Source organism: Sminthopsis crassicaudata, chromosome 3 (genome assembly GCF_048593235.1).
Source record: "Sminthopsis crassicaudata isolate SCR6 chromosome 3, ASM4859323v1, whole genome shotgun sequence".
Lineage (NCBI taxonomy): Eukaryota > Metazoa > Chordata > Mammalia > Dasyuromorphia > Dasyuridae > Sminthopsis > Sminthopsis crassicaudata.
The window spans coordinates 592,964,437-592,992,195 of record NC_133619.1 but is presented as its reverse complement, the minus strand read 5'-3'; the positions used below and the strand labels follow the sequence as shown (position 1 = coordinate 592,992,195).

The following is a 27,759-nucleotide window of genomic DNA, read 5'->3' as shown; positions in this document are numbered from 1 at the left end:
ATCAGCTCTCCCTTCTGCCTCCCCGTGCTAGGCCCAGCTCTCTGCCCTCTCTCTGCAGATAAGGAGGAAGGAGGGAAGGAGCTGGCTGGGCTTCAAGGCCATGGAAGCTCCCTCAGATGAGTCTGAAATAGGACAGGGCAGTGATGGGGGAGGGCCTGGCAGGGAAAGGGCCAGGGACACAGCCAAGACCCTCGGGCTGCCAAAAAAGGCTCTATCTTATCAGGACAAATTCTTCCACTCTGAAACTGTATCCCCCGTATCACTGCCTCCCCAACATCCCGAGAGAAAGGTGAGAGAAAGGCCAGCTTCACACGGTGGGAAGTGTAGGAAGGAGTCCAGCAGGAGAAAGGTCATTGGGATGGTTTCTCCTCATCAAAAAGAGCACAGCCCCCCATTCCAGGGGCTGGGGAGCTGGGGGACAAAGTGCCTGAGCCCTGCCCCGACCCTCAGAGCCTTCCTGCCCAACTAACCCTAACTAACTAACCCTCCTGCCGAAAAGTGTATCTGGGATTCACGCCTGGCCTAACCCCCCCCACACACACACATACAGTCCACACACACTCACACAGTCCACACATACCCAGTCTGACCTGACTCGGAGTTCAGCCCAGTACACCCCCGCCCCTGAGCTTCACACGCGGTCTCCCACTTCACACAGCCTGACCTCCCCCACCCCACCTCACACATGGCCCAGGCGCTCCCCAAAGCCTTCCCCTACTGCCAGCGAGCCTGCTTCCCATGACCGCACTCTTCCCAGGGTCAGGCCTGGGCCCCCCTGATCTTCCCCTTTCCCCTGTTTCTCCTTAGCCATTAGAGACCCCCCCTGCCCCGCTGAGGCAGGGCAGCAGTCCTGACCCCTCTTCCCAGGGCCTCCGCTTTGGCCCCCCCAGGCTGGGGGCAGCTCAGCTGGGGATCCAGCCAGGGGATTTGCCAGCTGAGGATTCCAGGGCCCCTTCAGGGCTGCCAAAGGGGTCAGTTCTCCAGGAGGTAAGTGATAGCCCCAGATCCCCCCCACATTCCAGCTGCTGTGGCTTTTCACAGCTCCATCCCTGTGGTGACATTTCCCAGGGCAGAGCCAGGGCCTCAGGGTGGGATTGGAGGGAAGGGGAGGGCGGCAGCTCAGAAGGCTGGAGACAGACCCGAGGATGAGGGGGCTCTGGGGAATAGCTCTGGACCAGAGGTCAAGTTCCATTCCTGGCCTTGACCTTCCGGGGCCCTATAGAGGAGTGGGAAAAGCCCTGGTCCTGGGAGCCCGGAGGGGGTGGGGTTTCCCTGCCTCTCAGTTTCTCCACAGGCAAAAGGGGACATAAGAAGGGGCACTTGTAGGGCTGTGCTGAAGAAGGCCCTTATAAACCTGAAAACACTATCCAGATATCCATCACTCTTTTTTTTTTTTTTTAAATGAGGTTCAGGGAAGGAGAAGGAAATAAATATTTATTAAGCACCTATTACTACATGCCAGGTATGGTGTTAGGCAGATAGTATCTTACTTGAGCTTCACAACAACCCTGGGAGGTAGATGCTATTATTATTCCCATTTTATAGTTGAGGAAACTGAGTCAGGGGTGAAGTGACTTATCTAAGATCACACAGCTAGTAAGTGTCTGAGACTGGATTTCCAATTGTCTTGTTCTATATAGAGATGACCCTGAGGAAAGTCTTTGTCATTTTACATTTTACACATAATAAATACGCTATTTATCAATAGGAAAGCAACTATGTGGCCCCCTGGACCACAACTCTACCTCAGATACTTAGTAGCTGTGTGGTCCTGGGCAAGCAACTTAACCACTGCCTGCCTCAGTGTCTGTAAAATGGGAATAATATCTTGGGTGGGGATGACGATCTCAAAATGAGATAATGTTTGGTCAAATGGCTTTACTATATGACCTAAAACTTAAGGAAATTAAAGTGACTTGCCTACAGTCACATAGCTAGGAGCTGGTAGGGTCAGAATTTTAAATTGACTCATCTAACAGGAGATAATCACTGAAGGTCCTAATTCAATTCTTGTTCAGTCATTTTCAGTGTAGCTGACCCCATATGGGTTTCCTTGGCAGAGATACTGGAGCAGTTGGCCATTTCCTTCTCCAACTCATTTTATAGATGTGGAAACTGAGGCAAACAGGGTGAAGTGACCTGTCCAAGGTCACATAGCTAGTATCTGAGGCTGCATTTGAACTCAGGTCTTCTAGGCACTCTTTACACTGTACCACCTAGCTACCGCAGTCCTGCATGCAATATTAAACATACTGTATGAAAGACATATGCTGTGCTAGGGATGTCCAAATGAAAATATTGCACCATCTCTGCCCTCGAGAAGTTCCCATTACACTGGATAATTCAACTTCTTAATAGATAAATAATTTGGACTGACTCTGTGATTTAAATCACTGGAGCAGGGAAGTCTGGGTGGGAAAAATTCCTTCTACCATTGCAGATGAGAGTCCCAGCAAGCTGCCCAAGGGCAGTTAGAAATTAATAATGATAATTATAACATTTTCATAACACTTTAAGGCTTGTGAAGCACCTTACTTATCTCTGGAGCCCCATAGCAACCTTGTGAGGTAGGTGCTATTATCATGCCCATTTTAAAGATGAAGAAACTGACAGTAAAAAAGTAATTTGCCTCAGGTTACCCAGGCACTATATGACAGAGGCAGAGCTTGGAAACCAGGGGTTCCTATCTGGAAGACCAACTCTCCATCCCACAGAACCATGCCACGGTTTGAAGCAAGCAAGAGCTCTAATAAATTGAGTGATCATTCTCTGGCCACGTTTCCCTATGTGCCCGTTTCCCTTTGTAAGCTTCATAATTGTAGGGATTTTCTTATTTTTGTTTTTATTATCCTCAGGATAGCAAATGCTTAATAAAGCAGTGGATCAAGAAAAGGGAACAGGCATTGATTAAGTGCCTACTGTGTGCCAGATACCTGCACTAAACACTTTACAAATGTCATCTCATTCAAATGACTGATTTTTTCATTAAAAAAATAATCTGGGTGATTAGGAAAGAGGTACCATGGAAAATTTTAGAATTTTAGGAGACAGAGAGGTGAGAGGTGATTACATTTGGAAGTGTCAGGGACAGGTGGGCAAAGGGACCAAGGAGATTGAATTCCTGATGCTGGGGTTGTAGCATAATTGAAAAGGAATCTGAAAAGATAGACAGAAACCAGATCTTAGTTGAGCACTTTGGATTTTGTTCTACAGACAATAGGGAGCCCTTGAATGTTCTTGAGCAAAAGAATGACATGATGGGAAACATGTTTCAAGAAGATAATTTTTACCTCCTGAGTGTATACTCTTGTACCAGGCAGGGACCATTGGAGAGCTAATCCTAGAATGTCTGCTAGACATGGATAGAACCATAAGACAGCAGGATTGAGGGCTGGAAGACTTTACATATAATTTAGTCTGACTCCATCATTTTCCTGATAAGGAAACTGAGTCCCAGTGAGATTAAATGATTTCACTAAAGTAGTAACTAACAATAATAAATTCTGGTTTTGAACACTATAAATGAATATATGTAATAAATAATATATAAATGACTATAAATGAAGCATGGAACATCTATAACACACAAAGAGACTGTTCAGTGTAGTAGAAAGAGCCCTCTGCTTATTGAGAGGACACCCAAGTTTGAGTTCTGATTCAACCACTTACTCCCTGTGTCTAGGGGATGAGACATTGTTTTCTAAAAATCTCAGGATCTTATACAAGCCCTAGTAGAATCCATCTCTTCTTGAGACATTGGTCAGTGACTTGCTGGCTCAGTCTAGAAGTGGCTCGTGATCCCAGGAGCCTGAGGCTGGGCTCCAAGCCAACCCCAGCCAAGATAAAAAGCAAGAAGAAATGCAGGCTCAGGAAAGCGGTGGCAGGGACTGATCCTAGCCTCCCTGACTTGGGACCAGGGCTAGCTGGGTGAGAGACGCTGATGTAAGCCCAGGCTCTTAGGCCAGCAGGAACCTTCCTCTCAGCTGCTGGGGTGTTGAAATGGAGCTCAGGAACAGACACTCCCAGTTTCAAAGGAATGTGAACTCGTTGGGGAGGAGGGCTGGGGCAGAGGGGACTCAGTTTCATTTTGTCTCAGTATTCCCAGCACCTGTCCTGTAGGGCCTTGTACCCAGGAACTAATTAAGAGAGGTTTGCTGGACTACATTCATTCATTCATCAAACATTTACATTTCTTTATAAACCAGAGACAAAAAGGAAACTGTCCCTGCCTCCAAAGAGCTTTTATTTCATTGGAATAACATGAAGTTCAATCATTTCAGTTGTATCCAATTCTTTATGACACAGCTTGATATTTTCTTGGCAAAAAATAGTGTTAATGATCTCCAAGGTGTAAAATTTTCATGCTGAAAATTTAACTGCAGCCAGTCTCAGGTGTACGTACCAGCTGGCTCTTAAGAACCCCTGGTTAATTCAATTCTGCAAACATTTATCATGTCATACTTACCTTTTTTTGATAGGGTTCAGGAAAGAGAGAAGGAATATTAAGTTCCTACTACATGATGGATATTTTGCTAAACACTTTACAAATATTATTTTATTTGATCTTCTTGCTAACCCTTGGAGGCAGATGCTATTGTTGTTCCCACTTATAGTTGAGGAAACTGAGGCAGGCAGAAATTAAGTATCTTGCCTGTGGATACTTTGTGAAACATTTTAGAAATATTATTTTATTTGATCTTCTTGCTAACCCTTGGAGAAAGATGCTATTATCATTCCCACTCACTGTTGAGGAAACTGAGGCAGGCAGAAATTAAGTGACTTAATAAAATTAAGCAGCCTGGGACCACACAACTAGTAAATGTCTAAGTCCAAACTTGAACTCTGGTCCCTGGTTAACAAGGGACATCAAAAATGGGCTGGTCCTGTCCCCTTAGATAAAGGATCTTGAGGTCATTTAGGCATGGAAAGGACCTTAGAGAGATCAGCTAGTGCACTTGCAGAAGAGGAGGGGAAGTGACTTGGCACAGACAGGATGGGAAGCCGGGTCCTACCCAGTCCCAAAGCTCTGGCCCCTGCCCTCACTGAACTCAGTTTAGTGGCTGATGAGATCATTATGGTTTATGAGAGTCAGTTCTCTAAGAATGTCAATCACAGACAAGATGCAAGATGCTTTGATAGGAGATCCTCCCTGATGAAAACCCAAAGCTGGTTAAAATTTAAAATAAAAATAAAAGACCCAGACAGAGAAAATGCTAAATTCATTAGGGAGGTGCAAAGTGAGGTCTTGAGGGCCTGCAGAGGGAGGATGGGGGTTCTTCCTAGAATAAGGGGTGTTTGAATGGATCTTTAAGGGATGGGCAGGAATAGGGTGAGGGAGGGTCATCCACCCCGGGGACTAACAGCTGCAAAGGCAGGGAGACTGGGAAAGACAAGGTCCCACTTGGAAGTTGTCAGACAGGAGTCCAGTTGGTCCAGAAGGGGAAGCGCTGGAAGGGAAGGCCATAAGGGCCCCAAAGGCTCGGCAGCCAAACGGACTTTCTATGTGAATCCTAACCAGAGACAGTTTTCAAGGACGCGGTTCCCAAGGGCCGCCCCCGCCACCTCCCGGATGATAAGGTTGTAGGGCCTGGGAGACAGGGAGCTGTCTGACCAACTCAGGGAGTCAGACGGGGTCACTCCGGCAGAGGCGAGCTGTGGCTTCTGGGAACTGGTGGTTGGGTCCTGGGAGGTCCGAGGAGGGGGCTGCCCAGAGGAGGGGGGGGAGACGGAATCCATGTGAACGCTGGGCCCGGAGAGGAAGCGGTGGAGTATTATAGGATCATGGGATCCTTGGAGGTCGCCTAATCCATCCTTACTGGGCAGCCGCGGCCCGGGGAGGGGAGCCACTCCGAGACCTCGGGCTGGTTCCACCCCAGGTGACTGGCCCTGGCCAGCCTTGGCGCCCTTCCACTCGGGACGTCTGGGGGAGAGATGGGGGGCACAGGCGGGGGAGCGGGTTCCTGACCTGGCTCTTCGCTAGTTGTCCCAGAAACGAGCGGGCCGCCTGACCTGATCCGGCCCAAAGCCGCTGCCTCCCCCCAGCTCCCCCACCCACAATTGATTAAGCCCCATCAATGGCCTTGCTCAAAAAGCCCTTCTCAGACACCAAAGGCCTTAGAATAAGCCGGTTTGCACTGACAATCCAAGTCCCTTGATCTGCACAGACATGTGGGAGAGGCAGGCGTGTGCGTGGGGGGCTGGGGGGGAGGGGACAGAGCCGCTGTTGATTTTTTTCTGAAACAACCCAGGCTTTATCAGCCCCATCTCTTTCCCACGGTTTTCTGTTGCCAGTGAGGTCACTGGTCCCTTTAAACTGCAGCAGGGACCAATCAGGGAGCCTGGGGGAGGGTTGTAGGGGCTAAAGGGAGGGAGGGAGGGGGGACAGGAGGAGACGTTCACACAGACGTCTGTTCCCTTTACAGGAAGAGTCAGGATCCCCCGCCCCCCCCACTTCACCCCCCCAGAAGCAGCAGCAGGAGGGAGAGGGGGAGGGGAAGCCGGGGAGACAGGAGGGAGGGGGAGAGAGGCAGGGCCAATCCATCACTCCTGGGAGATGCCTTATTAACCCATTAAACGGGGAGGTTACGGGAGGGAAGGAGGGGGGGCCGGTCTGGAAACTGGAAAGGGCGTCTGAGCGTGAGAGACAGACAGAGGAAGAGAAGGCTGGGGGAGAGCAGAGTGTGTGGGAGGGGAGGACACTGAGAGAGGCTTGAGAGAAGCCGCAGGAGACCAGCAGGGTGGGCCGGCAGAGGCAGAAGTTTCTCTGCTCTCCGAGGAAGGGGAACCGGCTATTTCCTCCCCATCCTCCTTCTTCCTTTAAGAGGAGAGACAGAGAGGAGGAGAGAAGGAGAGACAGAGACACACAAAGACAGACAGACAGACAGAGGACAGAGAGAGACAGAGATAAAGAGTTAGAGACAGACAGAGTGCTAGGGCTGCAGAACCTATTTCACCTGGGACAGGTGAGGAGGAACAGCACACACACCTTCCTCAGGTGTCAGATCTTCGGCTGCTGGCCATGAAGAGATTGGCTGAAGACAGCCCATCAGACAGTGAGTCTGAGGGCACCATAGATGTGGGCAAAGAGGAATACAGGTAAGGGGCCCTGTGAGGGTCCTGGGACGGCATGGGGTGCAGGGAGCAGCCACAGGAAGAGCCTGCCAGGTCTTTAAGGATAGCTTGCTTCTTCGATCTTAAGCCCCATTATTGAGAGATCAGAGATCTCTCAGAGATCAGACCTTATCCCCCTCTCACATACCCCCTCCAGATCTCCCTGTCCTCCTTTACACTGAATCTGGGAATAAGGAGGCTTGGCTCTCAGTTTCTCAATCCCCACCTCACTCAGTTTTAGGGCTGGGAGGGACCTCAGGAGTCATCTCGTCTCCTTCCCATTTTACAGATGTGGAAATTGAGGCCCATAGAGAAGAGATGACTCACAAAATAGTAATCAGTGGAGGAGGACATTTTAGGGATGTAGTCTGATCCCTTCCCCTGTTTTCCAGATGGAGAGATCCTCAATAGTATTTTATTTTTCCAAATATATGTAAAGATAGTTTTCAACATTCATTTTTTTAAGACTTTGTATTCCCAATTTTTCTCTTTCCCTTCCTTCCCCTCTGCCAAGACAGCAAGCCATCTCATAAAATTTTTAAATAATTTAGAAGGGGAAACTGAGGCTCAGAGAAGGGATAGGAACTTGGCCAGTTTGTCATTGGCAGAGTCTGGACTGTCCTGTGGGAGAAAGCCCCTCCATAGCCTTTGAATTATATTAATAATTCAATAGTTTAATAGTTTAATTCAATAATTGATAGAATAGAAATATGTAATTTCTATTCTAGTATTCACTCAAATGAGGACTTTGCACCTAAAACCATGGTCCATCAACACTGTGTTTTTGCAGGGAGTTGGGTCCTGTCAGCTCTGAGCCAGCCTGGCCCCCGTGAGAGGCAACCTTACCCAGACGGGGAGCCCAGTGGGCCAGGAATGCAGGCCCCATGATGACCAGTTCTCATTTTTAGCCTTATTAAGTAATTTTGCACAAGTCTCTGAAATTCTTCCTGCCTCCAGTTTTCTTGTAAAATAATTTTTCCTCTCACTAATAAGAATAATCCTCTCCTGTTAAATTCTTAAAACACTAATAATTAAATGAAAAGGATTGGAGACAGAAATTGATCCCAAATATAAAATTAAATCTCTCTCTATCTCTCTCCTTTTTTTCTGTCTCTGCCTCACTCTTGCTAAGACTTTCTGGTGCTATTTAGCCTCCTCTCTCTACTTTCTCTGTGTCCATGTCTCTTTCTCTTACTCCAGCTCTATGTCTCTGCCTGTTTCTCATTTATCTATTCATCTATCCCTGAAGTGGAAATGGAATGTATATAGAATTGGGGCATCTTAATGATCTCTTTGATAAAGTAGGAATATATTCTCTGGTTTGGAGGTTTTTTTCACCATAAAGGAAGGAGTTCCAGTTTTTCCCTTGCCTATTTCCAGGTTTAGTGAATGCTCTTCCTTAGAAATGATAAAGTTAAGTCATGTGTAAAAAACATTTTTCTCTGTGGGTCTTAAGAAAACATGAAAATAGATTCATAAAATCACTGGGCAGGAGGGAACCTTAGAATATAGAATTATGTGCTCCACAAAATACTTAAAATATCAGAGTTAGAAAGCGTTCTAGAACACAGAACATCAGAGCTAGAAAAGACTTTAGAATATAGGATGTGAAACCTGGAAGGGACCTTTACAACCCAGAATGGCAGAGCATAGAGTGCAACTTGGCATTCAAATCTGAAATATTAGGACATAAAGATAAGTTTAGAAATCTTTATTTGAGTTTAGAACACTTTAAAGGTGGGTGAATCCTCAGAATTCACCTGATTATTGGGTGATTTGGAGCTGTAAAGTACTTTGGACATTATGTAGTCTAACTTCTCATTTTAGAGTTGAAGAAAACGTAAGAAGGGATTTGGTCCGACACGGTTCATTAGTGACAGTCCTGCCAAAGTTCACGTTCCTGACTCCCAAGTCCAAACCTCTTTTTTTCACAGTTGAGATACTTTCTGCCATTTGACAAAGCAATGGAAAAAACTTCACCCAATTTGTTCGAGTCACTTAATTGACATCCAGTCCGTTCTCAGTTTTTCCCAAGAGGATTAGCCACATTGTAGATTAGTCATGGCAAAGCCCAAACTGGCTTCTCATTGCCCTTGAGAAAACTTCCAGGTCACTGCCGTTGCTGTCAGCTGGCATGTTCTCATCAGGGGATACAGACATTCGACCTGAGATGTGTGTGGTCAGAAAGAGAAATTTGACATCTAGCGCCAACTGCCCAACCCGCTGCATCTCATAGTCTCCTAGAAAATCGGAGTTGGAAGGGATCCCAGACGTGGAACATGAGAGCCAGAAAGAATCTGAGAACGTGGAATATCAGAGCTAGGATTCTGTGCTCTAGCAGAGTGCTTGAAATATCAGAGCCAGAAAGTGCTCTAGAACTGAACATCAGAACCAGAAAAAGCCTGAAAACAGGACACAGAATGATGAGCAGGCCCATGGTGTTGGGGGTGGGGGACCTTAGAATGTAGACTGTCAGAACTGAAGAACCTAAGAACCTAGATAATAGAACTTGAAGAAACCTTAGGACAGAATAGGATGTTAGAACTGGGAGGAACTTTAGAACAGGATAGAATGTTAGAGCCAAGAGGGATGGTAAAACAAAACATCAGAATTGAAGAACCTAAGGACCTAGAATAATAGAACTTGAAGAAACTTTTGGATAGAACATTTAGAATTGGGAAGGACTTTAGAACATGAAATGTTAAAATAGAGAAGGACTTTAAAATAGAAGAGGACCTTAAAACATAGAATGTCAGAGCTGAAGAACCTAAGAACATCGATCAGAAAAAACCTTAGAAGACACAGACTGTCAGAATGAAAAGGATCCAAGAATAGAAGAGAATGTTAGAAAAGCTGGAAAGGTCCTTAGAACACAGACTATCAGAGGAGGGAGAAACCCTTAGAACACAGAATGTCAGAACTGGGAAGGACCCATCCAGATACCTAATAATCCTCCATAGAACAGTCAAGAATCGTCTGGTTGTGTGCCTGACACTGATTCTGTAGCTTTCTTACTTAAGAGAATATCTCTGAATATTTGAACAACAGTTGTGTGCCTGACACTGATTCTGTAGCTTTCTTACTTAAGAGAATATCTCTGAATATTTGAACAACAGACTGTCCTTTTAAGGTGGGATTGCAGATGGTGATAGCTCCCTCACTGGCCATGATGCTATATCATCAATTCTCCATTATCTGTGCTGAATATAGAGGACAGATCCTTCTGAACTGTTAGCATTTGGCATTGGAAAGCAGAATGTGATAGAGGAGGAGAAGGTGGGAACAGATTCACCTTTCTATTTTTTCATTTAATAAGTTATTTTTTTTAAATCATATTTAGATTCAAATATTGTGCTTTTTTTTTTTTTTTTTTTTTTTTTTTGCTGAGGCAATTGGGGTTAAGTGACTTGCCCTGGGTCACACAGCTAGAGGTGAGATTAGAACTCCGGTCCTCCTGACTACAGGACTGGTGCTCTATCCACTGAGCCATCTAGTTGCCCCCCATATATCATGCACATCTTAAAGTATCATTTGATAATAGCTAAAATAGCAGAGTGCCTTAAAAATATTTTTTAAAGTATTAACTTATTTAGTCCTCACCATATAACCCTGTGAAGTAGGTGCTGCTTCATTATTGAGGAGGAAACAGACATACAGAAGTTGTCACTGAGACATTAAATGTGTGAGGTTGGTTCTAAACAGTGATCTTCTATTACTCCAGGTCAGGCACTATCTGCAATGAGTCTCATGGCACACACACAAATTATATATGCATTATATATACTACATAAATGGCAGTCATTGCTATTCTACTGCTACTATTACTACGACTACCACCATTACTGCTTATGAACTTTATAACCATAAAAAAGGAGCTTTATTCTCTGGGTCTCAGTTTCATTCAATAACAGACTTCCCAAAAGTGAAGATACACCAAGACTCTCCTGTCTACACCCTGCAATCAGTAATGCCCCTCTACAACATTCCCAATAAATGTCTGTCTAACGTCTGTTTGAATACTGCCAGTGACATTTCTCCTTTTTTGTTATAATTGTTTGTTTGCTTGTTTTTTTTTCTTTCTCATGTTTTTTCCCCTTTTGATCTGTTTTTTTGTGCAATATTATGAATATGGAAATATGTTTAGAAGAATAGCCCGTGTTTAACTTATATTGTATTGCTTGCTATCTTGGGGAAGGGGGAAGGCAGGAGAGAAGGAGAAAAATGTGGCACACAGGGTTTAGCAGAGGTGAATGTAGAAAACCATCTTGGCAAGTATTTGGAAAAATTAAATACTATTAAAATTAGTTCCAGTGACAAGTAACTCACTATCTATTAATCCTTTTTTGACAGTTCTAATGATATAATTAAGAGGCTGGTCGTTAGTAAATTTAATTGGCAAAACTAGGAAATCTATAAACCCAGACCAAATATTCTTATCCTGGGATCCATGACTTTTTGTTTTTGTTTTTATTATAGCTTTTTATTGACAAAACATATGCATGGGTAATTTTTCAACACTGACCCTTGCAAAACCTTCTGTTCCAATTTTTCCCCTCCTTCCGCGGAAATGTCTTCCCAAATGGCAGGCTGTCCCATATGAGTAAAATATGTTAAAGTATATGTTAATGTATGTGTATATATTTATACAGTTATCTTGCTGCACAGGAAAAATCGGATTTAGAAAAAAGGTAAAAATAACCTGAGAAGAAAAAAATGCAAACAAACAATAACAGAAAAAGTGTAAATGCTATGTTGTGGTCCATACTCATTTCTCAGTGTTCTTTCGCTGGTTGTAGCTGGTTCTGTTCATTACTGATCAACTGGAACTGATTTGGATCCTCTCATTGTTGAAGATGGCCACTTCCATCAGAAATGATCCTCATATAATATTGTTGAAGTATATAGTGGATCCTTTAATATATATATATATATATGGCAGCTAAATGATGCAGTGGATAGATTATCTGAACTCAAATCCAGCCTCAGACACTTACTGATTGTGTGACCCTTGGCAAATCATTTAACCCTGATTGCCTTGCCAAAAACTCTGTGTGTGTGTGTATCACTATTTCAATGTCATTGACTTCCTTCTTATTTCAATTTCTGTATTAAAAAGTATTCCTCTGAGAAGGGTCCCAGAGGTTGCACAGATTGCCCAAGGAATCCATAGCACAAAGAAGGCAGAAAGTCCATGAAAATGATGTCTTTATATCTCATGAACATTTTTAGTCTCAGAGACTAAAGCTAATGAGCTCAGAGAAAAAGCCCCAAAGTGAAAAGAACAGTGGTCTAGGGTTCAAGTCTCAGCTTTGCTACTTCCTAGCTATATGATCATGGACCAGTCACTGAATCCCTGGAAACCTCAGTATCCTCCTAAGTAGAATTGCAATAATTATCTATGCCTTCCTTTCTCACAGGCTAGATGTGAGAAAAGTGCTTTGGAAATTGTAATGAATGATTAAGATCACACAGTATCATCTTTATCATTGTTGTCACTGAGAGACTGGAATTTGAAAGGGGCTGTTTTATAGAATGTGAAACTGATTTGGGGCAATTAGTTTACATAAACTTTGTAAATCCTCATATATTCTAGTTATAAATTTATATTACTAGAATAAAGCTTAAGAGGTTGTTTAATTCTTTTTACAGAACAGGATATGGAGGCTCAAAGATGTTGAATGGTGGAAGAAAGGAAGAAAAAAGAAGGAAAGAAGGGAGGGAGAAAGGAACAAAAGGAAAAGGAAGGAAGGAAGGAAGGAGGGAGGGAAGGAGGGAAGGAAAGAAGGAAGGAAGGAAAGGAGGGAGGGAGGGAGGGAGGGAGGGAGGGAGGGAGGGAGGGAAGGGAGGGAGGGAGGGAGGGAGGGAGGGAGGGAGGGAGGGAGGGAAGGAAGCAAGGAAGGAAGCAAGCAAGGAAGGAAGGAAGGAAGGAAGGAAGGAAGGAAGGAAGGAAGGAAGGAAGGAAGGAAGGAAGGAAGGAAGGAAGGAAGGAAGGAAGGAAGGGGCCGTTCCAGGGACGGCCTACCGGTCTTAGCCGTGCTGGGAAAGTTGAGTTTTGTGGTGTTCTAGAGCGAAGGTTTCTGAACTTTGTTTTTTATGGATATTTTGATTACTGTGTCTGGAGCAACCTGACACCTTTGTCTTGGTATCTTCGGTTCCGGCCTGGCACCTGCCATGCATTGTGCAGTTGGGTCATTCAGCCGTGTCCATCATGGCCGCATTTAGGATTTTCCTGCCAAAGGGAATGGAGTGCTTGGCCACCTCCTCCTCCAGCTCATTTTACAAGTAGGGAAACTGAGGCAGGCTGGGTTAAGTGACAGGCGCAGGGTCACCAGGCTAGGAAGGGTCTGGGGTCGGATTTGCCCTCGGAAGGTGAGTCCCGCTCCGGTCGGGCAATCTCGCCACGGCACCGCCTGGCTGTCACGTGATAAGATGCTCACCAGGCGTTTACAGCACCCCGGATGTGACCCCCCCCCCCCCGCCCTGGTGCCCTCCTCCCACGCCTCAGTCTGGTCACAGGGCGGGATCCCTTCAGTCCTAAAAGTCCGCCACAAGCTCGGGTTGGTTCTTCCAGCACAGGAGGCTTTTGACCGAGATTATAAACTGACTGGCGGCTAATGTGCCAAACCTGGGGTTTCCGAAGTTCAGTTTTCCCCCAGACGCTTGTTAGCTGTGGGAGCCTGAGTCAGTCACTTCAAACTGAGCCTTGGTTTTCCCATCTGTAAAATGGTGACAGCAGCGCCCGCCCAGTAAGCGTTAGAGTGAGGCTCAAGTAAGGGGATGGGGGGAGAGCGCCCCCTGAACGCGCCCTGTGAATCAGAGCCGCCCTTACGCAAGGTTCCAGTATAAATGCAAATAGAACGCGGCGCCCGTGCGGACGGAGGGGCAGCCGTGGCCGCGCCGCCCGGTTCCGCAAGGACGCCTCCGGGCGGGCCCAGCCCTCCTCCGGCTCCGGGACAGCGGCGGAAGAAGCGGTGCCCGTTAATAAACCAGTCCCTGTCGGGCACCGCGGCCGGAGCCGGGGTGCCGGGGCGGAGGAGGGAGCCGTCCCTGCTCGCGGGAGCTCTCCCTGCAGCGCGGCTGGGGCCGGACGCAGCTCGGAACTGCGAGACTCCGGAGAATCCAGACGCCCAGTCCGGAGGGCGCGTCCGGGGCCCGCTTCTCCTCCGTCCGCTCGCCCGCCGGGCCCCGCTTCTCCTCCGTCCGCTCCCCGAGGCGGGCCTTGCGGCCTGTAACAGCCGGGAGGCCGAGCGCCGTGCCCGCGAGCTGTCCAGGCCCCCGGGAGCGGGGCCTGTGCCCATCCATCCCCGGGCCTTCACCCACCCAACTCCCACTCCCGCTCAAGCGGCAGAAGCCTGAGGCCCTTTGCCAGCGACGTGGCCGACCTCCTCACAGCCATTTATAGCGGACAATGTCTCAGTTTTCTCATCTGTCAAATGGGGGCGTGGTCGCCCTCACCTCACGGGGCTCACACGAGGCTGCACAGATATTTATGTGTTCGCGCGCCTTGAAAAGTTTAGAGAGCTCTGGAAGCTAACATCATTCAGGGGCCGCGATAATTCCCCATTTCTATGATGTTTCTGTAATGTTCCTTACAGCGGCCAGATACTGTTCTTAACCCCAGTTTTATAGGTGGGAAGTCTAAGTGTCCATGATCGCTCTGCCAACGGGTGCCAGAACCGGAAGTCAAACCTGGGCCTCCTGGCTCTGTAAGGCCAGGGCCCTTCCCACCCTTCTAAACTGCCTCCCTTTCCTTCCCTCCAGTCTTCCTTCTTTTCTTAATGTACAGACAATTTTTAAATTTAATTTTTTAAATGAACAAATATCTATTTTCTCTCCCTCCCATCCTCCTGACTCCAGGGCCTGTATTCTATCCATTTGTTCCACCTAGCTACCCCTTCTACCAAAAGAAAGAGAGAGAAGGAAGGGAGGGAGGGAGGGAGGAAGGGAGGGAGGGAGAGAAAGGAAGGGAGGGAGGGAGAGAAAGGAAGGGAGGGAGGGAGAGAAAGGAAGGGAAGGAAGGAGGGAGGGAAGGAAGGAGGGAGAGGAAGGAAGGAAGGAAGGAAGGAAGGAAGGAAGGAAGGAAGGAAGGAAGGAAGGAAGGAAGGAAGGAAGGAAGGAAGGAAGGAAGGAAGGAAGGAAGGAAGGAAGGAAGGAAGGAAGGAAGGAAGGAAGGAAGGAAGGAAGGAAGGAAGGAAGGAAGGAAGGGAAGGAGGGAGGGAGGGAGGAAGGAAAGAAAGAAAGAGGTAGGAAGAAAGAACGGAAAGAAGGAAGGAAAAATCCTGGTAACAAATATAAGTAGTCAAGCAAAACGAATTCCCACATTGTCTTTGTCCAAAAATAGGTCTCATCATGCACCTCCAGGCAGGCCACCAGCCTCTGCCAGGCGACGGTAGTGTGCTTCCTCATCAGAAATCTGGAATCATTATTGGCCGTTGAGCCAGAGTTCTTAGTCTTTCAGAGCTTTGTTGGTGGCCGCAATGTTGTTGCTGCACAAATTGTCCTCCTGGTTCACTCCAGTCTGCATCAGTTCATAAATAATACCCGGGTCTCTCTGAAGCCGCCTTCCATCGTTTCTTCCAGCACAGAGCCATTCATTGTGCCCTCTCTTCCAGGGGAGAAGGCCTGGAGGCCAGGAAGCCCCAGCCTCTCTGCCTTAGCTCTGGATTTTTAAAAACTGTGCACAAAACTGCTCTCCCTGCCCCCTTCCAGCTACCCCCTCCATCAGACAAATGCTGAAGGCTCAGGGTTTAAGGGCAGCTGTCAAAACCACGCGGCCGTCTCTGTGAAGGAGACAATGAACAGCCCGTTGGGGGGCTGTGGGCTTTTGAAGTAGGCCTCTGAGGGTTAGTGGGAGGACTGCTGGAGAAGGAACTTGTCTGAGCTGAGATCTGGTGAGCCAGCTGGGGAGAAAAGAAGGGGGAGGCCGCTGGCTTCCTCTGAGGGTCTCAGATAGTGTGGTCTCCTCTTTGAAGGGAGAAATAACTCAGAGCCGGGCCTCCCTTCTAGTGAGCTGGCCCAGTGCCGGAGCCAGCCATGAACAGTGGGTCATATTAACCTGTCTCTTCTTCTTCCAGCCAAGGCTCCGGAGCCCAATCCCCCTCCACCACTTCGCAGATGCAAGCCAGGAAGAAAAGGAGAGGGGTGAGTGTTGCTCAGAAGCTTCCAGGGTTGGCTCTGGTCCCTGAGCTTGGCTTCCCAGAAGGCCCTTAGGAGCTTGTTCAGTCAGGTCTGGCCCTTTGTGACCCAGTTCAGGGTTTTCTTGGCAGAGTCACTGGAGAGTTTGGCCATTCCCTTTTGCAGCTCATTTTACAGCTGAGGAAACTGAGGCAAACAGGGTGACGGGACTTGCCCAGGGTCACACAGCTATTGTGTGTCTGAGGCTGGATTTGAACTCAGGAAGAGGAGTTTGCCAATGCTAGGCCTGGTACTCTATGCAGTACAACTTGTAGCTGCCCCTGCAAATGACGTTATTATTGTTTTTATTATTATTTCTGAGGACGTTGTATCCATTCTTCCCTTCAGGTTGCTGCACAGTATGGTAGAAAAATCTGTGGGCGGGTTCTCAGAGACCTGGGTTCTATCATTTACTAGCTAGTGGTGTGACCTTAGTGGCTAGTCATTTAATCCTTCTGAGCCTCAGTTTCCCCATCTGTAAATTGAAATGATCATCTCCGATGTCAAGGTGGAAAGGAGGGAAGGGAATAATGGTCCACAAGATGGGATCATCACCTCTGACTCAGACCATCCTCAGATTGATCACAGATCAGTTCCTTAGCATGTACTACGTGGCCACCTGGCCAGTTTTCCCAAGGAGCAAGTGGGACATGGCCTTCGGATTCTGTTTTCCAAGAGGGAAAGAAAGCCAGTAACTGAACACACAATAAAGAGCCCTTGGGACACGCAATAATTTTGCTTCCTGGCTGCAGATTCTCCACGGATTCCTTCCTGTCCCTCATCTCTCTGGCTTATGCTGCTCCATCAGGCTTAGGGGACCATTTCATATGTACCAGAGAGAGCTACTTTGATTTTCCTGCTTTCATGTGTTATCTGCAGACAGCCTGTAAGGGGCCACAAACACCATGGTTACTTCATCCACCACCAACTGCCATCTTGCACTAGTTCCTCTCTGGACAGTGTGCATTGCCTGTTCCATCCACTCTGCTTTGGGCTCTTCCTGAGGCTGTTGTGAGGATTTTCATAAATCACAAATCTGAAAGGCATTTTAAATTTTTTTCCACTTAATACTATTTTTCCCAATTACATATATTTCAACATTTACTTTTGTAAGATTCTGACTTCTAAATTTTTTCTCCCTCCCAACCTTTCCTCCTCCCTCCCCAAGACAACAAGCAAACTGATAAAGGTTATACAAGTACAATCATTTCAAACACATTTCCATATTAGTCGTGTTGTGAAAGGAAAATCAGAACAAAATGGGAAAACCATGAGAAAGAAAAAAACAAAAAATGAAAATAGTATGATGCAATTTTCATGAAAGGCATTTTTTTAAAACTGAGAAGAATCATTATTTCTATTATTCCTTTCATCTTCTCTCTTCTCCCCTCTCTTTTCCATTCCTGCCAGGGCTTCTCACATTTAGTAAAAAATCTATAGGTTCTGGGAAGAATGTCTAGGTAGGTATTAGAATCCTTGAGTTTTATGTCAGGTTGCTTGCTATCTTGGGGAAGGAGGGGAAAGGAAGAAAGGAGAAGGGAAAGATTGGAACTCAAAATCTTACAGAAATGAATGTTGGGAACTATCTTTACATGAAATTGGGGAAAAAATAAAATACTAATAAATGAAAAAAAAATCCTTGGGTTTTTGGCCCCACCCCTGTCCTCAATCTAGAAAGATGCTGCCATTTTTGTGTCAGATTTTGGTCACTGCTATGTCACTCAGCATTTCTTTGGCCATTCAATAAATATTTATTAAGCACCCACTATGGACAAAGCACTGCAATGAATTCTGAGAGAGACCCAAATCTTAAGGGAATTCATCTATTATTAGGGAAAATGAGACAAAAACAGATAAAATTAATACAGAATACTACATGACAAATGCATTAGAGATATGTAACCTGAGGAGGAAGAAATTCTGGATGGAGGGTGGAGATCAAAGGAGGTTTCCTGGAGGAATGATTGGCATTTGATTTGGACTGTGAAAGTAGGGCACAAATGTAACAGATGAAGAAAGGGAGGGGGAACATTCTAGGTTTAGGAGATAGCCTGAGCAAGAATACAGAGAAAGGAGAATAGCGTTCCGTGCTCAAGAGGCAAAAAGGAGTCCAGTTTGGCAGAGACATAAACAGGTGAAGGAGGGCAGGGAAACATTCCAGGCGCCAGGAATTGTGCCTTAGTCTTCTTGACCCGGTTTAAAAGCCTGATAACCCTTCATGACACTAGAAATTGCTTTATTTCAGAAAATTAAACTTCAGATACTGAATTTTTACAAAGTTAAGTTCAGAATAGCAATTACTTTTTTTTAAATGGTCTTCAATTTAGAATGTCACCCACAAAAATTACTCACAAAAATTAGTTATGGTTGTATTTTTTTGTAAGTTACAATAAAGAAAAGCTCTCATGTCTTAAAAAAAAAAAAAAAGCAAAGGTGGAGGTGGGAGAGCATAATACAGAAATGGGTCCATTTTGGCTGGAATGCAGAATGCATAAGGGAGAAAAGGAGAGAACAGAGTTGCAAGGGGGGTTGGTCCTACTCATTTAGATTCTTGTCCGAGGAATCTGGACATTATTTGGAGTGACTGAGGCTCTCTTGGGAATCCCATTCGGGAAGTTCAGCCTCCCTGGAGGTGGGAGCAGGCGTTGCTGTGTCTGATGCCATTGTCTCTCCTCCAGATCATTGAGAAAAGGCGGAGGGACCGCATCAACAGCAGCTTGTCCGAGCTTCGCCGCCTGGTCCCCACAGCCTTTGAGAAGCAGGTAAGGGTGCGGGCTGGGGTCTCCTGGAGGAAGGAGTTAGCTTCTGGTCCCCACTGAGGGAAGACCGTCGTTTTCAGGAGTCCAGTTTCTCTTGCATGAATGTCCTTTCGGATCGGACCCATTTCATAGTTCAAATGCTGGGAAGTCCAGGCCCCTGGAAAGGTTGCTGGGAAGGCACTGCCTTCTTTCATTCCCCCAGTCTCCCAGGACGCCCTTTGGAGCCAAGCAGAATAAAGCCAGTCCATCTTCTACACTCCACTTCTGGGGACCCTGGAACATCTGCTGTCAGGTCTCCTTGTTGCCCCTCCCTTCATCTGTTTTCTTGGGCTCTTTGTTTCAAACCATTCTGGCAGCTCTTCACCCTCCAAGTTTGAGCATTATTCTTCTTGTTGGTGGCCCTAGAACAGAACGTTGCAAATAGGATCTGTCTAGAGCAGACAGCTAAGGCTGGGTACCATGTCCTTACTGACTGTGGAGCCCAAAGTCCACTGAGCCTCCTCAGACCCTTTTTGGATGTCTTCCTACTTTGGAATTTGGTGTTAAATCCAGGACTTTGCATTTATCTTTATTAGTATTTTGTCTTGTTAGATTTGCTTCTTATTCTAATTTGTCAGAACCTTAAGGGTCCCGATTCAGTCATCCAGCTTTGTGTCATCTATAGACCCAATCTGTAGATCTGGTAAACCTTTCATGTCTTGCCAAATCCAGGGGTCAGCATCTGCCCCTTTTGTTCCTTCTCACATGCAGAACAGCAATACTAGAGCAATGCTCAGGGGTTCAGTACAGATTAATGTGATCTCATCTCTACTGGACCCTCACCAAAGCAAGACAGTCCTTCTAGTCCTCCCTACTTGGCTTTCCTTCTTTCTTTTTTCTTCCTTTCATTTCTTTCCTTTCTCTTTCTTCCTTCTTTCCTTCCTTCCTTCTTTCTTTCTTTTTCTTTCTCTCCCTCCTTCCCTTTCTCCCTCCCTTCCTTCCCTTCCTCCTTTCATTGTTCCTTCCTTCCTTCCTTCCTTCCTTCCTTCCTTCCTTCTTTCCTTTCTTTCTTTCTTTCTTTCTTTCTTTCTTTCTTTCTTTCTTTCTTTCTTTGTTTTTCTCTTTCTTTCTTCCTTCCTTCTTTTCTTTCTTTCTTTACTTTCTTTCTTTCTTTCTTTCTTTCTTTCTTTCTTTCTTTCTTTCTTTCTTTCTTTCTTTCTTTCTTTCTTTCTTTCTTTCTTTCTTTCTTTCTTTGTTTTTCTCTCTCTTCCTTCCTTCCTTCCTTCCTTCCTTCCTTCCTTCCTTCCTTCCTTCCTTCCTTCCTTCCTTCCTTCCTTCCTTCCTTCCTTCCTTCCTTCCTTCCTTCCTTCCTTGACAATTGGAGTTAAATGACATGCCCAGAATTAAATAGCTGGTGTCAATTTTCTCAGGCCAAATTGGAACTCAGGTGGGCCTAACTCCAGGGCCAATACTTCGATTTTCTATTGCACTAAACCTTCTCAAATCCCCTACACCATCTTAACTGCTGTCCCACCTCTCCAGCTGAGGTCCTTGCCTCATATAAAGGTCCTCTCACTATAAGCTTGCTCTTCTTCCCGTCTCTACTTTTCCAAAGCCCATCTACATCATCTCCATTCTTCCCTCCTGATGAAAAGAGGGCCTCTTTCTTTGCCAGAACCAACATGGGGTCTTGTTGCTATCTCTCCCATTTCCTCTGGAAGAAGACCTTTCTTCCAATCTTGAATTTCTCCCTAATACCACTGAACATGTTCAAGTCTCTCCTAGCCTTAAAAAGCCCTCACTTGAACTCTAGTCTCACCTCAAGCTATTGTCCCATAATAACTCTCCTCCCTTTTATAGGCAAACTCCTAGAAAAAGCTGTTTCTACTAACCTACACATCCTTCTCAGTTTTTCCTCACCCTCTATAACCTGGCTTCCAGGGGCAGCCAGATGGCTCAGTGGGTAGAGCATAAGCCTTGGAGTCAGGAGAAGATGAGTTCAAATGGAACCTCAGACACTTAACACTTCCTAGCTATGTGACCCTGGGCAAGTCACCTAAGTCCAATTGCCTCAGAACAAAACAAAATCAAAAACATAATCTTGCATCCACCCTTATCATTTGACAGACCCCACTCTCTCCATGGCTACTTGGTCTCTCAGCTGCCAACTCCAAAGGCCTTTTCTCAATCCTAGCTGCTCCTTCTCAGTTTCTCTGCAGCCTCTGAAACTGTGGATCACCTTTCTTATCCTTCTGAGAAAAAAACTTCAGGGGGCCAGTCAGTTCTCAGACCCCTTCACACACACACATAAGGTCTCTGAGGACAGTGGCTGTTTCATCCCTGCCTTTGCACCCCCACACCAAGAACAGTCTCTGGCAGCAGTGGGAGCCTATAATTAATTGCTCCCCCAGCCCACTCTTAAAGAGCTGAACCCCCCCTCTTTGTCTCTCTCATCCCCACAGGGCTCCTCCAAGCTGGAGAAAGCAGAAATCCTACAGATGACCGTGGACCATCTGAAAATGCTCCGTGCCACTGGCGGGTCTGGTAAGAGAAGCCCTTTTTCCCAGTGGGCTGAGGCGGGCATAAACAAGGACCAGATTATAGACGTCCTCCCTATTCATCCCACCGTCATGTCCTCTCCTTTCTAAACCTCCAAGGCCGCATGGTATCCTGGAAAGGACACTCTAAGTTTAGAAAGTTGTAAGACCTGAGTTCAAATCCTAGTGCTACTGCTTCTTTTTGGATCTAAGAAATCTTTTAAGCTCTCCAAATCTCAGTTTTTTGTTTTTTTTGTTTTTTGTTGTTTGTTTGTTTTTTGAGACTGGGGTTAAGTGACTTGTCCAGGGTCACACAGCTAGGAAGTGTTAAGTGTCTGAGACCAGATTTGAACTCAGGTCCTCCTGAATTCAAGTCTGGTGCTCTATCCACTGCTCCCCCTAGCTGCCCCTCAGTTTTCTTAATTAGCAAGTTAAGAAGTTGGACTAGATCTTTCTAAGAGCCCTTCCATATAAAACATGATCGCCGGCGCTACCACACCCTGATCCAAAGCACCCAAGTCTTAAATCACCATCTGCTCAGAAATGTCTTCTCTGGTTCAGCCCATCAGGGGAGGCTAAGTCCCTCAGGGAGGTCCGTTGTCCTTAAAATCCGACACCAGTCCCATCAGCTCCATGAGGACCCTGTTTTCTGTTCCTGGCCTGGGAGGTCAGCCTCTCCCGTGGGGGCCATAGCTCAGATTTATGACGTGTCCTGAGAGATCACAGAATGGACCCCCAACTCTCAGAGCCTCAGGAGAATCAAATGAATGCATGAGTATGACCCTGGGGAGCCCTGTGAATATTAGTCGACATTTCTATAGAGGCGTTAATATTTGCAAAGGGCTTAGACATAAAATATCTCACAGCATCCCAGGGAGGTAGGTGGTATGGCCATTTTATAGGTAAAGAAACTGAGGTTAAGAAAAGGCAAAAGATCTGTCCAGGGTCACATGGTGCCTCTGGCACTGACAAGATTTAAATTCTGGTCTTCCCTGACTCCACATATTGCCTCTACACTAGATGATGATGATGATGATAAATAGGCTGGACTAGGTGCTCTCCAATATTCCTGATTCTAGAATTTATTGATTCAAAAAAGCTGGGGGGGGGGCAGCTAGGTGGTGCAGTGGATAGAGCACCAGCCTTGAAGTCAGGAGGACCCGAGTTCAAATATGATCTCAGACACTTAACACTTCCTGGCTGTATGACCCTGGGCAAGTCACTTAAGCCCAATTACCTCAGCAAAAAAAAAAAAAAGAAAGAAAGAAAAAGAAAAGCTAGAAAGGACTATGGGGATAATAAGGTCATAAGAGTTAGAAGGGACTTTAGAGCCCACAGGATCCAACCCTCTTATTTCACAATTGGGGAAACTGAAGAGATTTCCCCAGAGTCAAAGAACTAGTAAGTGTCTGAGGGAGGGATCATTTCATCCAATCCCTCCTCCAATCATTTGGGGAAACTGAGGCACAGAGTAGGAAAGCCATAAAAATAGGAAGAGTCTGAGCTGGGATTTGAGTTCAAATCCTCTACCTCCAGATCGAGGGCTCCTTTTGCAGCCCTGTGGATGAATCAGAATTAGAGAAATCTGAGTCCCTTTGCTTTATGAAACCCGCCCTACAAATGGAACACTTGGCACCTAGGTTCTGAAAGTACTAGGGATGTCCTGGAGGCAGGCAGATATGAGCGCAGATACGGCTTCAGATGCTTCCTATGTGTGTGATCTTAACCAAGTGACTTAACTGCAGTTTGCCTCAATTTCCCCATCTGTAAAATGGGAGAAATAACAGCACTGACTTCCCAGGGTTGTTGTGAGGATCAAATGAGATGACATATATAGAGCACTTAGGACAGGGACAGGCCTATGTAGATATATACAGTAGGTGCCAAGTAAATGGCTGGCTTCTCTCTGAGTCAGGAGGTGGGGCTCTTTCTGAAGGGCTTGCAGTGCAGAACTCTCAGTGGGAGGCAAGGAAGGACACTGGAAAAATGGCTCGCTGACCCTTGACTGCCCCTGCCTAGTGGGAACCCATCACGTCCCAGCGTGCCCCAGTGCTTCTCACTGATATCTGACATCTGTCCTGAGAAGGAGCCCCCTGCCCCAGAGATAATCACATCATAAAGTAGAACTCAAGGGGACTTTTCTTCCTTTGAGATGAAGAAAAGACACTCTGGCTTTGAGGGAAATTAGTTAATGAATCAGACTCAACACCTTTGCATAATTAACCATTACAGTTCTTTTTGGCTGCTGAATGCTTTCTAGATGAATTCTCATTGAATCCTCACAATTACCCTATTTGGGGAAGGATGGAGGTGGGGCAGATATTTTCACGCCCATTTTACAGATGAGCAAGCAGAAAAGAAAGTCAGTTTCCCCAAGGTCATATGACTGAGAATTTGAACTCAGGTCTTTTGATTCCAAGTTCAGTGTGTTGTCCATTTTGCTATGTAGCATTTCATAGCTGCTCAGGCTAAAAGTGACTCCACGTAAGACTTTTTATTTCAGGGGACTAAGAGCAAGTTGTGGCTAATTATAGAAAAATAAAGATATTTTTCTCACCTAAAGGTACTTCTTGTTGTTGTTGAATCATGTCTGACTGCTCATGATCCCATTTGAGGTTTTCTTGGCAAAGACAATGCAGTGGTTCACTATTTCCTTCTGCAGCTCCCTTTACAGATGGGGAAATTGAGGCAAATGGGACTAAGTGACCTGTCCAGAATCACACAGCTAGAAAGTGTCTGAGACTGGATTTGAACTCAGGAAGAGGAGTCTACCTGACTCCAAGCCCAGTGTTTACCTTCATTTAGGGCAAGATAACATTTAAAAGGGAAAAGCATGGGAATAAAGGAGGAAGTAGCTCTACGGACTCTCCCACTTATATAAACATATGTAGATGAGAGAAGAAAGATTAGAATCAGAGAAATAGAGATAGCTGAAACCCATGAAAAGAGATGGTGAAATCTGGAGTGTAAAGGATGACTAGTTTGGGGTCTTCCTCAAAAATCATTCTGAGAGAATCTCACCAATGGAAGAAGGGGGCTGCAGGGCCCAAGGACAAGCCACTGAAACATGGCTGCAAAGTCTGGGGAATAAAGTATGATTTCCCTGGACCCTTCCTCAAAATGGGGTAGACTGGAAGAACTTACATCAAGGCCATTCAATGCGAATTCTCTTTGCTTTATCAGTTCTTGACTCAGTGCACAGAGCCTCTGGGCCTGGAGTCAGGGAGAACTGAGTTCAAATCTGGCCTCTGATACTTATTAGTTGGATGATCTTGGGCAAGCCACTTAACCCTGTTTGCCTCAGTTTCCCCATCTTTAAAATGAGCTAGAGAAGCAAAGGCAAACCACTCCCCAGTATCTCCGCCAAGAAGACTCCAAACAGCGTCAAGAAGAGTCATCAGACAGGATTGGAAGGGACTGTTTTGTTCTTCAGTCCAAAGGGACAAAATGATCCCTTCCAGTTCCAATTCTGTGAGACTCTCAGGCTTTGGTTGCAGCTGTAAGTCATAATTATGTTCTTGCTGCTGATAAGCAAATGGAAACTAATGGGAAGCAAACTTTGCCTTCCCAGGCAGTTATTTTTATCCTGAATAGTGGGAAAGTGGGCTTTATTCTGAAGTATTTCAGGCCTTTGCAAACTGAGCAGACTATTGCAGTGGAATCATTGTAGCCAGCCTGTCCCCACCCCTCCAGTGTTAGTGAAAGGCAAAGTGGAGTGAATAGAGGTGTTGGTGATGAACCAGCAGGCCTGATGTTTCCTGTGCCTTTGCCCTCAGGACTTTTCGATGCCCGTGCCCTGGCAGTGGACTACAGAAGCATTGGCTTTCGAGAGTGCCTCACGGAGGTTGGGAGATACCTTGGGGTCCTGGAGGGCCAGAGCAGCACAGAGCCCATCCGCCTCCGCCTCCTCTCTCATCTGCACAACTACATTGCTGAGATGGTGCCCTCACCAGGGACTGCCACCTTCCTGCCTTGCCCGGCTTGGCCCTGGGCATTCCCCCATGGCTCCTCAGCAGCCTCGAGCCAGCTTCCGATCTCCCAGCAAGTGCCCAGCCCAAGTCTGGCACTCGTGACTGCCTCCTCTCTGGCCTACTCCATCCCTATGCTCCGAACAGCCCCTCTCCACCGAATTTCTGGGGCCATCCTGCCAGCCCGGAAGAGCTTTCTGAGCAATCGGGTGCCAGCATCCCCACATAGAGCCCGCCCTGCAGGAAGGCCTGCTAGCCCAGCTGCGATCCCTGTGGGTGGTGCGGCTTCCAGAAACAGCCACATTGCTGCAGTCCTGCTCTCCTCCTCCTGCTCCCCCTCCATGGGAGTTCCGATCCCTCCTGCCTACTCGTCACCCCCTGCACTGAGCCCATCTGCCCAGGGATCAGCGGGCAGGGTCGGTACTGCCAGACTCTGCCGCTCCTGGACTGCCGAAGTTGGAGCTTTCTGAGGAGATTCCCTGACGGGGGCCAGAGAACATGCACAGCGTCCAGTTCCTGGGGTCCATGACTCTTGCCAGCCTGACTTTCCCCCTTTCTTTCCCTTATGACATCAGGATGTAAAGGGCTCCTTCTTCTATCACCATCCCAGCTCTTCTCCTTACCCAGTCTCTCCTTGCTTCTTACAGAAGTCTCTCCATTTCCCATCTTTGGGTCATCCTTCCTGCTTCTGAACTTCATTTATTTCCCTTTTTCCATTTCAGTTTTACTAATAATTGTGAAACTGGTTGCCTGGAGTATCAAAATGAGCCTTGAATCCGAAACCAGACCAGCTTCATATCCTGGCTCTCCTTCCTGACTAAGGGACCCTGGGAAAGTCCCTCCTCTCGGGTCTTCAGAACGGAGGAGTGGGACTAGATGCTCTCCCCATCCCTTTCAGCTCCAAAGCTTCCCATGCTGTTTTAATGTCTGTGGGGGCTCCCGTATGGGATGTATTTCATCTTGTAACTGACAAAGAGACCACAAACCTTGCAAGTCTCCTCTAGGTGTAGAGAACTGTGGGCTTCCCATAGGTGGTGTGGGGGCTCCCCGTATGCGGTTGCATTTCACCTTGTAATTGACAAAGAGACCACAAACCTTGCAAGTCTCCTCTAGGTGTAGAGAACTGTGGGCTTCCCATAGGTGGTGTGGGGGCTCCCCGTATGCGGTTGCATTTCACCTTGTAATTGACAAAGAGACCACAAACCTTGCAAGTCTCCTCTAGGTGTAGAGAATTGTGGACTCCCCATATGCGGTTGTATTTCATCTTGTAACTGACAAAGAGACCACAAACCTTGCAAGTCTCCTCTAGGTGTAGGGAATTGTGGGTTCCCCATAGATGGTACTAATCTGTCAGAATAGCCTGAGCACCATGAACCACTGGGTAAGTTCTCATTGGAACCCTGATCAGACATCACTGGGTGTTCATTCCTTGGTTCCAGTTCCTGTTCCTACTTATGGATACCCCTTATTGAACACTGATTTGCCCCAACTCTTCACCTCAGCTTCCCCTTCAGAGAAATAATTCCCAGGGAAAGGCTACCCCCTTTGGATGGCTCTGTGGCAGCTAGTCAGCAAGGTCCATAAGTATTGGACTTGGAGCCAGAAAATCCTCAGTTCAAATCTTACTTTTTAGCTGTGACTCTAGGCAAGCCCCTCATTCTTTCTGTGTCTCAGTTTCCTCATCTGTTAAATGGAAATGATAATACCTGCTCCTAGGGTGGTTGTAAGGATCAAATGAGTTGTTAACTCATTTATATGAGTTTGTGTAAAGTGCTTTGAGAACCTTATAGCGCTATATATATATATTAGTACTAGTTATTATTCTTACTCCAGTTAGTCATGCATTTCTGTGGGTCCACAACAGAGTCAACCCCTTCCCAGCAGAAACCCTCATCTGGGATCAATCATGTTGGAGGGATAGGGGAGGAAGAAGAGAAGGGAGGATGTTTTGAGAGCACAGAACATTGCTTCCCAGGCCAGCTGGCCCTTCTGGGAGGTAAGCCTAGAAGGAATAAATGACTTTGAAGCACTAGTTTCTTGGGAATCCTGTTTCACGACAAGCAGCTGGAGCACAATATCTGACCCTCCCCACAGTGAAAAGTGTGAATAAATATAAGGAAACACCATATGAGCCATTGTGCAAGATCACACTTCTGCCTTTGTCCCATTTTACGTTGGATGAATTAGAAAAACAAGGTCACAATATCGAATTTTTATCCCTTAGGTACAACC

General features: G+C 46.4%; 1 protein-coding gene across 1 annotated transcript; it reads left to right on the top strand.

Annotated features, from left to right (window-relative positions):
• The first annotated feature begins 6,723 nt into the window (after positions 1 to 6,723).
• HEYL (hes related family bHLH transcription factor with YRPW motif like) lies at positions 6,724 to 27,559 on the top strand. The gene is made up of 5 exons (XM_074305238.1): positions 6,724 to 7,095; positions 16,185 to 16,251; positions 18,963 to 19,046; positions 21,485 to 21,566; positions 25,336 to 27,559. Exons 1-5 carry the CDS (start codon positions 7,019 to 7,021, stop codon positions 25,995 to 25,997), a joined length of 972 nt encoding a protein of 323 aa, XP_074161339.1. The 5' UTR covers positions 6,724 to 7,018; the 3' UTR covers positions 25,998 to 27,559.
• Positions 27,560 to 27,759: the final 200 nt, after the last annotated feature.